General features: G+C 23.5%; 1 protein-coding gene across 2 annotated transcripts; it reads right to left on the reverse strand.

Annotated features, from left to right (window-relative positions):
- Window positions 1-240: 240 nt before the first annotated feature.
- On the reverse strand, window positions 241-12,835 carry LOC112591164 (SAFB-like transcription modulator). 2 transcript variants are annotated; one of them, XM_025334878.1, is made up of 17 exons: window positions 12,507-12,835; window positions 10,279-10,494; window positions 9,511-9,983; window positions 9,006-9,101; window positions 8,600-8,624; window positions 7,480-7,753; window positions 5,102-5,140; window positions 3,959-4,061; window positions 2,867-3,016; window positions 2,603-2,795; window positions 2,327-2,523; window positions 2,093-2,226; window positions 1,771-2,022; window positions 1,477-1,668; window positions 934-1,076; window positions 674-875; window positions 241-588 (listed from the first exon to the last, which is right to left on the reverse strand). In XM_025334878.1, exons 2-17 carry the CDS (start codon window positions 10,439-10,441, stop codon window positions 405-407), a joined length of 2,820 nt encoding a protein of 939 aa, XP_025190663.1. In that variant the 5' UTR covers window positions 10,442-10,494; window positions 12,507-12,835; the 3' UTR covers window positions 241-404. The 2 variants fall into 2 exon arrangements, with proteins under 2 accessions (XP_025190663.1, XP_025190662.1); XM_025334877.1 differs by having other exon boundaries at window positions 9,484-9,983.
- Window positions 12,836-15,998: the final 3,163 nt, after the last annotated feature.

Raw genomic sequence — 15,998 nt, forward strand, 5'->3', positions numbered from 1 at the left:
GAACAAAATTTCATAGGGTTAAACATTTCAATGATTAATTATCATTTGTAATTTTGACATTTTCTAGATAAAAGAAAAAAATTAAAATAATAAATAGATTAATCATTGATGTTTAAATGTATTGTGTAATATAGAATTTGAGAAATTGTATACAAGAGTAAATAACTATAATACGAAAAAAAAAAATCCTTAAAATTACATTCAACTAAAAATCAAATCATTTTTATAATTGAATAACTAACACATATGAAAAGTGCAAAGAAATTATTAAATAACCTTTAATTAAAAAATAAAAATAGAACAAATTAAGAAACGTATTCCTTTAATCACTGTTAGAAAAAATTGACTAGCACAAAAACAAAGGAATGTTTTGTGCTCTGATTATCTGCTAGGTATTTGACTGTTCAATATTTGTGTGACATGCCACTCATTTTGTAACTGTCAAATCTAGTATCAGTGAAGTTTGTTGACATGTTTAATCCCACGTTTGGTAAAACTTCATTATTGTTACTATACAAAGTATTACTACTAGAACTACGTCCGCTTATTTGAACAGATGGAGGATTGCTCGATGGTAAACTGTTCCACCTACGCAACATCAAATTCAACATTTTTTTTTTTTTTTTTTGAAATAACCTACTAAAATAAATAATTGAAAGACTGAAAAATATACTTGTCGGATGGAGGTGGTTGAGTTGTACGTTGCCAAATATTTGGATCCATATCCTGAAAATTAGAATGTGTCCATGGATCTGGTCTCATATTTCCCGCCATATTATTAGATCCAGGGCTTGCGCCAAGTGTACCATAAGTACTCTTTACTGGGACTGGTGATGACCAAGTACTACTTTCGTTGGTACGGGACATTCCATAGGCTAAAATAAAAAGTGTTACAAAAACAATAATAAATTATTAATTGATTTAACAACTTACAACTTTTGTTTGAATCATATGTAGTATTCGCATGTCTGTTACTACTTCCATTATTTGAGTCTTTTCTACGGGAATTATTTCTTCGGTTTGATCGGTCATCACGATTTTTGTAATGTTGATCTGTTGCTAGTTGAGTATTATATCTACCATTAAATAGCAATAAATATTTTTGAATAATTGATTTAATTTATAAAAAAAATAATTAAAAAAGCTGTTATTGTTTACAAAATAATTGTTTAGCTACCAATAGTTAAATTTTATCATATTAAGTTCAAAAATACTATAAATATTAGATATATTTATAGTAATATACAAGAACTTTGAATTATATAAATAAGTAAAATGGAATAATTTTTGGCTATATTAAAAACTGTATCATTGCCTGTACAAACTGAGACAATTATCATTGAAATATCTAGCTGTCTAATGGCTGAATTTTATTTTACAAAATTCTTATAAACTGTAATCATCATTTACTATAGTAATAGAAATAAGAATTTTGAAATAAATATATTTTTCTACATACTAGTATACAAATATTACCTGATATTCACGGTAGAATCTTTGGGTCTTGATGCAGGTGGTGGAGGTGGTGGTGATGATGGCCTCATACGACGGGCATCTGATGAACGTTGTTCATAACGATGTCTAGATGTTGTTATATTAGGAGGTGGAGGTGCTTGGTTCACATAGTCTGAATTTGACTGGATACGAGAATTACGAATTGATTCTTTTCTGTGGACAAATCAAATTAAAAATAAATGATAGTGGTAGATCAAAAATCAAGTTATGTAATAAACTAATAACATATACATTTAGAAGATATGTACTATGTACCTTTCTTCATATCGAGACAAATTTGATGAAGAATGTCTTTTACTAGGAATTGGAGAAGATTGAGGAATAGCAGAACGTTTGAGTAATGCTTGACGCTTTGTTTCTTCAAGTTTTGCTTGTGCTCTACGTAACTCTTCTTTTTCTCTTTGTAATCTTTCTCGTTCTATACGTTGATTTTCACGTTCTAAACGCAATAATTCAGATTTTTCTTTTTCAATTCGTTCACGTTCAATTCGAAGTTTATGTCTTTCTCTAATTAAATAAATAAAAAATAATAATATCTCTAATATTAATTTTTTTTTTTAGTATTTAAAATACCAACTTTTCTAAGCGAATTGCCTCTTCCTTTTGTTTTCTTTCAATCTCTAATTGGCGCTCTTTTTCTATGCGTCTTCTACGTTCTTCTTCTCTCATTGCTCTCTCATATTCTCTTTGCCTTTGTTTTTCACGTTCATTCTTAGATAACAAAAAATGAAATAAAAAAAAAGCGCATCATGAAAGATTAATGTGTTGTTTAATATTGTTTATCATAATTATAAATAAAAAATGAGCTTACTTTCATTTTTGTTAAGTTTAGTATCTCCTGCTGTTTTCTTCTCTCTCTTTCTAAACGTTCTCTCTCTCGTTCTAATTCTTTAAGTCTTTCTTTATCACGTTCACTGCTTTTACTTTTGATGCTTTTGTCTTTTCTTTGTTCATCACTTTCAATCATAATTTTAGAGCGTTTTGGATCTTGATGTCGATCTTTTGATGCTAAATAAAAGTATAAAAATATTATTTAAATTAATAGAAACAAAAACATTATCAAATTAAAAGAATCTAGAAGACTAACATCGTTTATTAGTTGACAAGTTTGATTTTTTAACATCATTAATTGTAATTTCTGGTCTTTTTTCCCTTTTTTCTTCTGGTTTATTCTTTTTTTCCTCATTTTTTTTTATTTTTTGATCATTTTTAAAATTTTCATTTACTTTAGATGAATCAGAACTGTTTGCAGTCACTTGATAACTATTATCACGTTTAGCCTATTCAATATTATCAATGATATTATTGCACACTGAACTATTTAACTAGGAAACAAATTGTAAATACAAACTCGTTCAACACTAATAACACGTCCATGAAGTTCAGTCTTATGTAAATTTTCAATACTACGATTAGCATCTTCTGCTGAGGATAATGTAACAAAACCATAACAACGAGCTCCTGGAGTTTTGGCATTTGTCACAACTTTTGCACCAACCACCTACAAAAAAATTATTATTAAATATTTAGTCAATTAGTGATTAAACTATTGAAACCTATATATATAATAGACACCTCTATCAGCAGATAAAATGATAAAATATCAGCAAAAAATAGGTATTTTATAATATTTAAATTGTACACTTGCTATTACAGACACCGGCAGTAATATTCCTTCCCAGTTAACTAAATGGAGTAAATTTAAATTTAAAAAGCAAATTTTATTTTAAATTTTTATCAAGAAAAAAATTATAAGTATATGTATTTATCATTAACTGATACTATTTATTTAATCTGTACTTAATAATATTTAATAAGCCATATTTTGGAAACATTTTACAATAAATGTAAAGTATTAGAGCTTATTATATACATATAAATTTGACTATAAAAAAATCAGACACCCATTCATAAAGGACCCTTTTGATGATACAGTGAGTGTCCATTATAGACACATTTCATTATAGTATATGATTAAGAAATGTTCATAAATGTAGATCATACTATATTTAAGATTTTATAAAATAAATACAAATTTGTTTGTTTTGAGAAAAAATATGAAATTAATGAAAGAATATTCATTTTGTGTTCATCATAAAAATAAATTTAAAATTTTTTTGATCAATTAAAATATTAATTAGGATTTTATAAGATTTTTAAAAAAATTCAAGCAAACTCTCTAAAATAGTATTTATAAAAAAATAATGAATAACAAAATAAGCACTAAATATGATAAAATTAGAATAATTCATGATAAATTGAATCTAATGAGTAATCGTAACATCTGGTTATAAACTGATTTTTTATTAAAATATAAATCAGAGAACAATGAATCATAATAATTAAATTAATATTTATTTTTTTATATTTGAAGACTTAAAGCAAATTTGGTGAAACAATTCATAGATCAATTATTTTTAATATTAGTAATCAGTAAAATTACCTTTCCATATTTTGAAAAAAGTTGTTTTAAATCAGTGGCCTTAGTAATTGATGACAAACCACTAACCCAAATGTTGCGAACCAAAGATGAATTGTTTTTTTTTTGCTAAAACAAATTTTAAAAAGTGAATAAATGGTGATGTATAACGATGGAATTGTTTAGGACAATTAAGTATCTTTAATTTAAATAAAGCTATAATAAATTGTTTATTAAGAGCGTACACATGTGTTAAGTGCAATTTAAAAAAATTACATTAATTTAGTTTAACTGTGAGAAATTGAACTAGTTTTTAAACATCGATTTCAAAATAATTTAATATTTTATACTACATATTCTTGATAAATTTTTTAAAATATGCCTAACACAAATACATGTTTAATGATTAATATATTGTACAGAGTTAAGAATTTTCTTATAATATTATTATATATAAAGGATTTGGAAAATCAGATTATTTTATTTAAACTATCCGGATTTATAAATAAAAAAAATGTATTTTGAAATCCATAAATTAATTTACTTGACATACATATTATATATTATAAAAAAATTATGTGAAGTTTATAACATAATTATGATTATTACGAAGAATATATAGTGTTTAAATGTAATAAGAGCTATAGTTCATTTGGAAAAAATTCACGATAAATCATGAGATTTTAATGGACAAATACAAGGACTAGTTTTACTCAAAATGATATTTAAATCTCCAATTTATTTTAGTAACTAATTGTGGTTATGTTTGAACAAAATAAATGCACATGAAATAGAAAACCAACCAAATACATTAGGAAGAATTATTATATTATTAGGAGTATCATTGTAAATGAGAATTTGACTGTATTTGGAAAAAATTTCTGAGTATACTTATATGAATATTATAAGCACGAAACATGGTTCCATGATTGTAGGAAGTTGTATTCACATAATAGATTACACTATTTAAGTTCTTTATATTTCAATCTGTATTCAATATTAAATTTACTAAAAGCATCACGAGTTATAACAGTTTTTATAAAAAAAAGTGTTAGTAAAATAATATGTAAGACAATAATATGTTAATACAAAATCAATAGCTTAATGACTTAAAATCTAAAAAGAATATTATTTAATTTTTAAAATGACTAAAATTTAAAAAACTTAGAAGTATCATTTGATATTAGATGAGCCTTTGAATTATCACTGAAAAAAATCAAATAAAAAAAAAATGTGTTTACAAATGTTTATTTACAACATAAATTGTTTTCACACATAAAAAATAGACATATCAAATAATTACTTGTTACCTGTTATTAATTAAACAAAAATGAATAATTAATATATTTTACTGGTTATAATATACATACTTAGACATAATATATTTTCTATGTCAAAGTAAAATTGTAATAATTATCTAATCGTCGTCATTATATACACAATGAATATTTTTAAAATTATTCACAGTATTTCATACTTGATTATGAGAAATACATTCAACACTCAAATAACTTGAAAAGAAATATTATGTTTAATTTTAGAAGTATATTTTTATGTTTATTTGAGAATACATAGATTATATATAATAATCAAAATTAAAATCTCTTCTATGTGTCAAAGTTCTTAGATATTGATGACTTAACTATCATCTTAGTATAAAACCAATTTTTAATTCATCTTTGACTGATTTCTATTAACTGTCATCAGACAATATTTTCTTGTAAATCTCAATTTTAGTACAATAATATATTGCAAAATTGTTTCAATAATCAATATCATCTTTACTTCATATAATAACAATACATATTTTGATTTACATTTCATATCCTAAAAGTATAATATCAATATTTTTTATCAACAACATTCATTAATAAGCTGATATTTCATTCAGCAATGAATTTCAAATACCGTGTCTTATACTTATTGATCTGTTTTCTTATTATCCGCATAGAAATATTAAAAATATTTTCAATTATTAAACTTGTAATTGCAGTATGTAAATTTGTATTATTAATTGACTTTTCTCTTCAGGAAATATCCATCAATATTTTAAATGATCATCATTACTCATCAGTTTTATACTATATATCAAAAGATTTGCAAATATTAATTTAAATATTGTATTGTACATTAGGTATTTTAAAATTCAAATTATATTTATACAAACATTAATGTATAAATTATATATCATCATGCAATTTTGATACAGACTAAACTAAGATGCTAGACAAAAAAGCAGTAATTCAGATTTTTAAGCAACTTTTAAAACTTTTCTTAAAAACTAAATTGTTTTTAAATTATATAGTATTTTGAATTCACTCTATCCTTAAATCTATATATGTACCAATTTTCTATCCAAGTGGTTCTTTTGTGAATAATATAGACAGAGAATTTTGTTTTTTCATTTTTTTGAACATAAATATAAGAGTGCTATGATTTTAAACTAATATATATTATATATAGTAGTATTGTAAAATCAATATAGTTTCTTAAGCTAACCCATAACATTAATTTAGTTTGGAATTATACACTTATTTAAGAGAAAGTCTTACTCACATATTCACAAATTGTGTTGTCTTTGTATTATACATGTTAACATAATAAATCCCTGTATCGGATCCTTATTAATTAATAATTAGTAAATATTAGATCAAATTTCTGAATATTTAGCAGAGAATATCAACTATGCTTGAGTGAGATAATATGTTTATTTTAAAACGAGTTATACGAGATCAAAATATTTCAACTAATAATAAATTATAGTAAAATAATATTTAAAAAAAAACACTACTTAAAAGCTTAAGCATAGCTTATATTCTTTACAAAAATTCAAAAGTATTTAAATATACTTTAATAAAAACTATAAATGAGCTGAAGTAAAAATCTCACATAAAGATTTTTTTATGTTATGCACGTGTAAGACAAAGACAATTTATGGTATACAAGTTTAATCTAGATATCAAAGTCAATTATTATTTAAATTTTAAATTATGAATTATTTCATGATAAATTTAAATTTGAATACTTTAATTCAAAAAAGAATATTTTTATATTAACTATAAAATATATCTTTTATTATTAACAATTTATGTTATGATATACTAAATTGATTTCACAATACTTCATGAATCAACTCATATAAAATTATATCTTTTTAAAATTGTTTACCATTTAAAATTGGCACATATATCTATTTTAATTCAAATATAATATATATTTTCACACGATTTATTACTCAAAGTTTAAAAATTCTAATTCACATAAATTAAAAACTTATTATCTTCAAAAGTACAGACATGCATGTTGGTAAATGCTAATTATTATTTACTGAAAAATTTGTTTACGTATGTAAAATATATTCATCCAACACAGTAACTGAAATTGGGTATTTGTTCAAATTTAGCAGTTCTAAAAAAGTATGAAAATATTGTTTTTTTTTTTTTAAAAAAAAAAACTTTTAATTGGCAGTCATATATCAGATCCTTGGCGCGACATTCCAATGAAGGGATAAATAATCAGTTGTCAGGACCATGTTCAAAACAAACCTCTGATTATTGCCAAGTTCCAGTTTATCATTAACTAGTTTCTCCTCTTCATTTTTCTCATCTTTGGGAACACTAACATTGATGATGGGTTTTGCATTGCTGATATCCTTGTCTTCTTTGTGGGTACTGCGTAGTTTATCCCCAACAGATAATCGCTTCTCAGTTGCACTGCAACGGCTTTTGTCCAATCCAGTTGACGATCTGCTACTAGTAACTGGATGGCAATGTTTGATCGATGATGTTTCTTCTTTGGTTTGGTTCCCAATGACTTCGTCTATATTGCGTCACACAAATGAAATATACATAATCATAAAATACCCATGGTATTAATAATTAACACATTAAGCATAATTTGAGCCTATATTAAATTTAATAATACCAATATGAACAATTAGGGCATGAATTTAACATTTAATTAATAAACTATATATTATATTGACTTCATATTAATTATGCTAAGAAAGATTAACCCAATTTTCTGTAAATTTGTACTAAATATAATTTAATTTTAATCAAGCAATTAACTTAAAAAATTAAGTAATGCTACTATTATTGATTTTTTTCTTGTAGATGCCAGTATTTCTTTATTAAATAATTATATTTTTTAGTTATAAATAACTTAATAATATTAAATTATAATTTAAAGAAAGAAACTTTTTCTACTGAATACTAAATATTGTATCAACATTTTGTAAAATAGTTGTCCAGAATGTCTGATGATTTCTGAATATTTCTTCAATGGTTTCAGGTTTCTTTTAGTTAAAACTTTATCAGAAATTTGATAAAATTAGTTATTTCTTGATTTAATATTTATCTTCTAGTTTTCATTGTACAAAATTTGCACCGTTGATATATAACAATACATTCATAAATTATAAAAATAGACAAATGCCAAAATAGTGTATCTAAAAACTACAATGTAAATTAACATTCCTATATATATATACATTAAACAAAGTTAAAAAATCAATATTCAATACAATATTTTACTTGATACTCCTTTAAAAAAAAAAACGTCAACAACAATACTGTGCATACTCGTGTGCATATTTTTAATTTTTGACGACAGATTAGTACAATTATAAATTTTATTTTAATAATTAAATAATTTTATTATTACCCTCTTTTTCAATGTCTGTATCTTCCTGAAAAAAAAAAAAAAAACAATCGGTAGAATTAATTTATGTTCATACATGATGCATAAAAATATATTGTTTAAATTTAAAACATAATATTATTTTATTTCAACTATGTAAAATGTAATATGATTAATGTTATAAAGCTATAGAAAAAATCACTTATAATGACCACATCACACACATTTTATTTTTTAAGTATTAATTAATTTTTTTATGTTATATAATAGAATTCAGGTTATACTACTTTTTTTTTTTATAACTAAATAAGAATTTAAATAATTAAACTTCAAATAAATTTTAAATTGTTTTAATTATTATTGGTAAAATATATTTATAATAATATAAATGTGTACACTTAATTAGTAATAAAATTAAACATTAATTTACCTCATCAGCAAATAATTTAATATCATCTTCTTCGATTGTCAAATTAATAGAGTCTTCATTGTTATCATCTTTACTATGTTCTTGAATTGATTTTACCTAAAATAAGTAAAAATTAAATAGTTGATAACATTTTTAATTGGATAAGTTCATTAGAGCTAGTGCTAATAACTGTTTTATCAATATGAAAATATTGAAAATACACATTTATTTTAATAAATGAGTTCTTTGTGGTATTTAATTAAAAGTCTCAAAGCATCAGTCATCAAAAGCAAAGTTAGTGTTAAGTTTTTAGAAAAAAAGCATTTTAATCTGTGATAAATTGCATTATATATATATTATAGAGTATTATTAAGCTTAAGTATCTGATATATTGGTGGTTAAGTCGCAACAAATATTTTCAAAACATTTGTATAAAAATATGATTGATAATTTTATAAATTCTTAGCGTAAGCTTTGATAAGTTATATATTAAACCTACTGTACTGTAAGTTTGATTAATACCAACACTACTTTGAATTATTTCTTCTTCATCGACTTCATGGTCTAATTCTACATATACTTCATGATCCAATTCTTCATCTTGTATATTAGACTCTTCTTTAGATACTTGTGCAACTTCCTTTGTTTCAATTATAATATTCTCATTTTTTTCTTCATCTAAATGGTTGCGAATTATAGTACTTTTTTCAACAATTTTAAATTTTGCACCAATATCAAAATCATCTAAGTTTTTAGTTTGTTTAATTTTATTAGTTTCCATTTTTGCTATATTATTATCAATATGTATGGAATTTATCAGAGAAACAGTAACTTTGTCTTCATAATTTTCTTTTGTAGCAATATCAATTTTCTTGGATTCTAATTCAGTAGTATCAGTTAAATCAATATTGTTACTATCTGCTTGTTCAGGATTTATCTCATTTTTTTTAAATAGATTTGAAGTTGCTATTTCAATTTTTAACTGTTGTGCACATGTTTCTAAAAAACAATTTTAATTTCATATGTATAACCAACATAGATTATTATAATAGTATTATAATGAGTACATAAATATTAAACATAATAAATGATAGCCATATATAATATCATTATAATTTAAAATAGAAAAGTAAAATATAAAGATTAAAAGTGAAACAAATATAAATATTATTAGTTTAAAATAAATCATAATATAATTCAGAAAATTGAATAAATTTTATAAGCTATGTAGTGGTGTCTGGATATGGTGATAACGGAATTTAGGTATTTTATTTTACAAATTAATGCAACTTACTTGATTTTGATCCAGATCTTTTGCCATCATCATTTGTCTTTAATATTTTTGATGGAGTAATTTTTATTTTGTCAGAGGTAGATAATGTATCAATTTCATTTTTTTCAATGACAGGAGATAATTTTTTTTCAACACTTGGAGACTTAGAATTTATAGTCAACATTTTTTTTCAATTTCAAAGTAATAATTTTGAGAATCTTATTGTTTAAGAAATTCCTAAAATAAAAATAAAGTGATATATTATTATTAAATGTTGTTACAAGTACATCACACATTTATAAAAATAAAAAATTTTATTAACCAAATATTAGTCATCATTCATCATAATATATCCAACTTCGTAATTAAACTTCTTTGCTAAATATGTTAATTTATCATAAACTTGTATTGTTATAATTTAAAGGTTATTGATATGTTGCAAAATAATACAATACAAGATAGTAATTAAAATATTATGTTACATTCATTATGAAAAATAAATTAATAATAATCTGTTTTTATAAAAATACAATTATAATAAAAGTATACATTAAAATTAATGAATTAACACAAAACAATGTTTTACTTGCAAGAAATATTTTTACTAGGATGAAAATTTTAATAATAAAAAAAAAAGTTATTATTGATAAAATATGAATGATAAAATAAAAATAAGTAAAGAAAAATTGAAATAGATGAGTAAAATTATAAGTACAGAGTAATACTCAATTTATAATTCTACATAGTTATAGTATAATGGTATTGTTTACCAAATTTAACAAGAAATTATTATACCATGTGACATATTCTTTAATTAAGTTTTTGATGTTCTGAAAAATCATTTGAACTATTTTAAATTGTTTACATTACAGTTTTAAAAATACTATACTTTATTCGATTATCAATAAATTATTTATTTATTTATTATTATCTACTAAGTTTTGAAACCAGCATTTAAAATTTAAAACAAAATAATACTATACTCGTCTATTTTTACATTGTTATTCTAGCTGCAGAATTTTCACAAAAATTAAGGTAAGAGAAAATGAATAAGAATGATTTTTTTTTCAAATGATACAAATTACTAATAAGTTATATTTTTATTATAAGTATAAACTGTTCAGTTCTCAATTGCTGGTTCGCGATAAAAAAAAAGGAACCGGTCTAAGTTATATTGGAAAAAATTATACTTCTCAGGTATATTTATTATTTTTTTTGTAATTGATGCACTGGTATTGTTATATTTTATTTATGTTTATATATGCTTTTAACTTTCTATTAAATTTAATACACTATTCTGTAGACAAAACTTAAAAATTAAAGCATAACTTTTTAATTTTTGAATCAAAATCCAAAATAGTCTGTAGTCCTATTTAAAATACATTTAGGTGGTCCGCTACAACAAAAAGGTTGAGAATCACTGATCTAGACGGCCAACTATAATAGCGCTGATCAAAATAAACTGGGTAAATTATTATTATAAAAAATATATAATTAATGTTATTAAGTTTTAACTTATATACATATAGAAAAAAATATTACATACATTTTTAAACAAATCACATATATTATATGCTAATAGTCTTTAACTAATTTTGAGTATTAAGTCTACAAATGTAATTCAAATTTTGATTTTCAAAACAGAATTAGTAAGGATTTAGTTAAACTTAATACTTTTTAACATTTCTAATTGATATGCCTACTAATAAGTTTTTTGTTAATAGATACAGATGTACAGTAACAAATTTCATACTATCAGTATCTATAGTACAGAAGAGTAGATTCTAAAATCTATTCATACAACTTATTGGTGATAATCTTTTGACCAAATAATTACTTTTTATTACAAAAAAATTGTACTGTAAAATATTGCTTATCAGACCTTCTAGTTCGGACCGACATACAATAAGAAAAATATTCATATTTGTATATATTTTATACTCCGTAACTACGTCTTGACAAGTCTTAAACAAATTATGTAGGTAGATGACAATTTGTAATTTATTTAAGTTTTTATGATACAAACATTGATTTAATTGTTCTTTAAATTTAAAAATTGTTTTGAAAACATTTGAAAGGCGAGTTTGTTCAATTCAGTACTTTTAAGTCTGGTTTAACAAAACTATTTTTGTCGGTAATTCAATGTTTGTATTATAAAATAAAAAATAATTGAAGTATTCAATAATAATAGATTATAATACTTCAGTATATATGAAAAGTCAATTAATAACAGAAAATGATTTACTTACCGAATACTTCAGCCTTATGTCCTATAGTACATGAATTGTTGCTACTTTGACATCGTTTTTTTTACTATTTTTCAAAATTTCCTATGCCGTTTATATGTTATTGTAAAATTTAATTAATGAACTCCATTACAATTGTAGATCGGCAAATATGAATTTAAGAGTAACAGTAAATAACTGGTAATTGATATAGACGAATTAGACGATATAGTCAGTTATAGACTATAGTAGTCAGTGAAGCATTATGTTTATTCATTATATTGTGTTAAGACTAAAAATCATCTTGGTAAATCAGTGTATCACTTTTTGACACAACAAAATATCAATGGAATATAATCGGTGGTTATCCGTATACTCCATAGAGTACAAAACTAGTGTAATAAAATTATACTATTGTATAACTCGTAGCGTGAATGCACTATTGCAGTGTTGCCGTGTACATTACTGTGATATCGTGTGTCGTAACTTTTAAAGCAATTTATTAAATTTATTTTCTACTCACCTGGTTACAGAGGTCAGAGACATAAGACTTAAGGCTAAATTTTAATTTATCCATTGAACAATGTTCTACAAATTCACGATGTATATATTTCTAGATCAGTGATTTTCAATTGATGTGTCGCGGCACACTGGTGTGCCGCGATAAATCTATCAATGGAGTTAATTTTGTATACCTATATATGTGTATTATATATAAAAATATATGCTTCACGTGTTATATGAATTGGTGTGCCGCAAAAATGTTGTAGTGCTACATTGTTAAAAAGGTTGAAAACCACTATTCTAGATCGTGGTTTATCTGAAACCGTGTTACAGGCCTTTAAAAGTAATTTTTCTACATCTCAATGCTAGCTGCTAAACTACATTATAGTTCAGGTAAACGGTATCCTTATTACATACCTATAGTCGGATAGTTCAGTTAATGAAGTGTTAATGATTAAATGAATCGGAGAGTTTTAAACTTAGCATAAAAGTAGGTTTTGGTATCCTAATTGATCATAAAAAAAAAATTCACTACCCCTCCGAGGTTTAGGAGTGCCATCCGGCTTGGTTATAATATGTGCGAGTATAAATTTTCATGATATATATAGCTCAAAATATTATTTGTATACTAAAATTATTCAATACGAAAATACAGGTGATGCGATTTTCAACAAATTATGATTCTACACTTTTTTCTGTGAGTTTAATTTTAAATCAAGTAAATCCGATCGCGTTTTTTAATACCTATCGAGAGCACGCGATATAATGGCCAGGCAAATTGCACGCCACATGTGTGTACCAACTGTACCAGCTATGATACAAAACGTATTATTTATACTTATATGGCATATTATATGGAAATCAGAAAAGAGTTCAATTATAAAATTATTTAATGGAAAAATGTTCGATTTCATTTTTGTAAAAAAAAATTATTGATTATTTATTAATAATATAAATAATGAAAGATTTAATATAAAATAATTTAAAATCGATAATATTAAAAAATAATTTATTATAAATAATATAAACTATAAATAATGTAAAATAATTTGAATAATTTATATTTCATTTTCAACTACAATAACCAGTATTCATAAATTCTTCCACTGACATTTTATTATCGAGCACTCCGTCTTTTTATAAAACATATTTTTTTTAATGACGTTCATTGTGTTGCCTAATTACGTATTTTTAGTGCTGAAATTCCTTCATATAATTATTATTTATTACAATTTTATTTTAGTTCTATCTTTTTCCTAACTCTTCGAAAATCTTAGTTATTAATTTATAGAATCTAGATGATTGGATTCTCGTATCAAGATGCGTAAAATAGTTGTTCAAAGTTTTGCAGATATTGTCAGATAATAGTAATGGTTAGTACCTATGGCAGTTAATCATAGTCCCACAAAGTTCAATATTTCTAATGAAAATAATGGTTTTTAAACTTTATTTTTATATCAGTTATTACCAATTTTTTATTTATACCATATTGATGTATGCGGAATCAAAGTTATCAAAAACAACTGTAGCTTCTTTTGTTTAAACCATCTTTAAATATTTCATTTCGTTATAAGCTTTATTTATTGACAAAAATTCCAACCCTACTTATAAAATGTTGTTATCTTTATTAACTTACTTTCTAATACTGATTAATTTAGCGATATACCTTGCCTTCTATTACTGTAGGTTTTATAACGACAAATTAAATCATACTTTTTTTCCGAAAAAAATTAAATTGAGCATTTTTCTGTGTGGAATTGACATTTGTGTATACCTATTAAACCTATATTTTTTTGTAAGTTACTATGTATATATGTACCTAGTTATTTATAAAATAAGACATACTTTTTAATTATTTTGTTTCACCCTGTACAAGATTTAGGATTAAATAAGGTTTTATCTGTAATTAAATACTAAATTATTTTAAATAATAACTACTACTAAATAATGTAATATACGTTAGGGAACACTTATTCTTTGTTTTTTGACAGCCATATGTTAGTCTACAGTTCTTCAAGCATACTCATGAAATTTTTTTTATATGTAGTTTAGAGCTAGTAAATTTTTTGAAAATATTGGTTGTGATACACTAATAGTTGTTTGCTAACTCCAATTTTCAAAAAACTTTTTATTTATGTGTGCTATAAATATTGTCTTAAGACTTAAAACTTTTTTGTAAGAGGCACGCTTGCTAAATTAAATTTTGGTTAAACGTATATCTGTTAAAGCTAAAGTGTTGAATTCCGTTATTTTATGAAATAACTAGGCAGTTCATAAATTACCTACGAATGTTAGTTAAAGTATGAAATAATACATGACAATTGTATTTTAACTAGTTATTTCATAGAATATCTAGTTATTCTTTACAATTTCTATACAATTTTTAGTTATTTTATAAATTACCTTGTTATTTCATAAACTAACTGATTCAACGCTTTAATTGCAATATATTGATAGTCATTTATTTTTATTAATTTATTAACCTTTTTAACAGTCAACCCTTAAGCTCTTCAGTCTAAACCATCATAATGTCTCCGTTACTTTTAATACTTCCTAGTTTCCACTCCAATACATTATTAAAATCCCTTGACAATAATAATAATAGGTAACAGTTCTATAAATAATACACCTTAATCTAAACTTCTTTCAGTCTTTCTAAACTAATTTTATTAGCTAGTCCTCTCTATTGTATTGTATAAGCAATTAAACAATAAATACCATAAGTGTATATTATAATTTTATTTAAGACTTCAGTCTTTTAATATAATTATTATCATACCATTGGTAAATTAGATTTTTATGTATACTTTATTAGTTCGGTTCTATTGTTCTAATTATTTTTTGATGAAATATGTATAACTATTAAAATTGCAAATTTTACTATTATATCACAAAATTATATTTCAATACTATTATGTACTTATATAACATCTATATAATTATTTATATTTTATCAAGTAACTTTTGAGCTACAATAACTTTTGATTAAAAGCTGATAAAAAAAATGTATAT

Source organism: Melanaphis sacchari, unplaced genomic scaffold, assembly GCF_002803265.2.
Source record: "Melanaphis sacchari strain LSU unplaced genomic scaffold, SCAv2.0 Contig12_pilon_pilon, whole genome shotgun sequence".
NCBI lineage: Eukaryota > Metazoa > Arthropoda > Insecta > Hemiptera > Aphididae > Melanaphis > Melanaphis sacchari.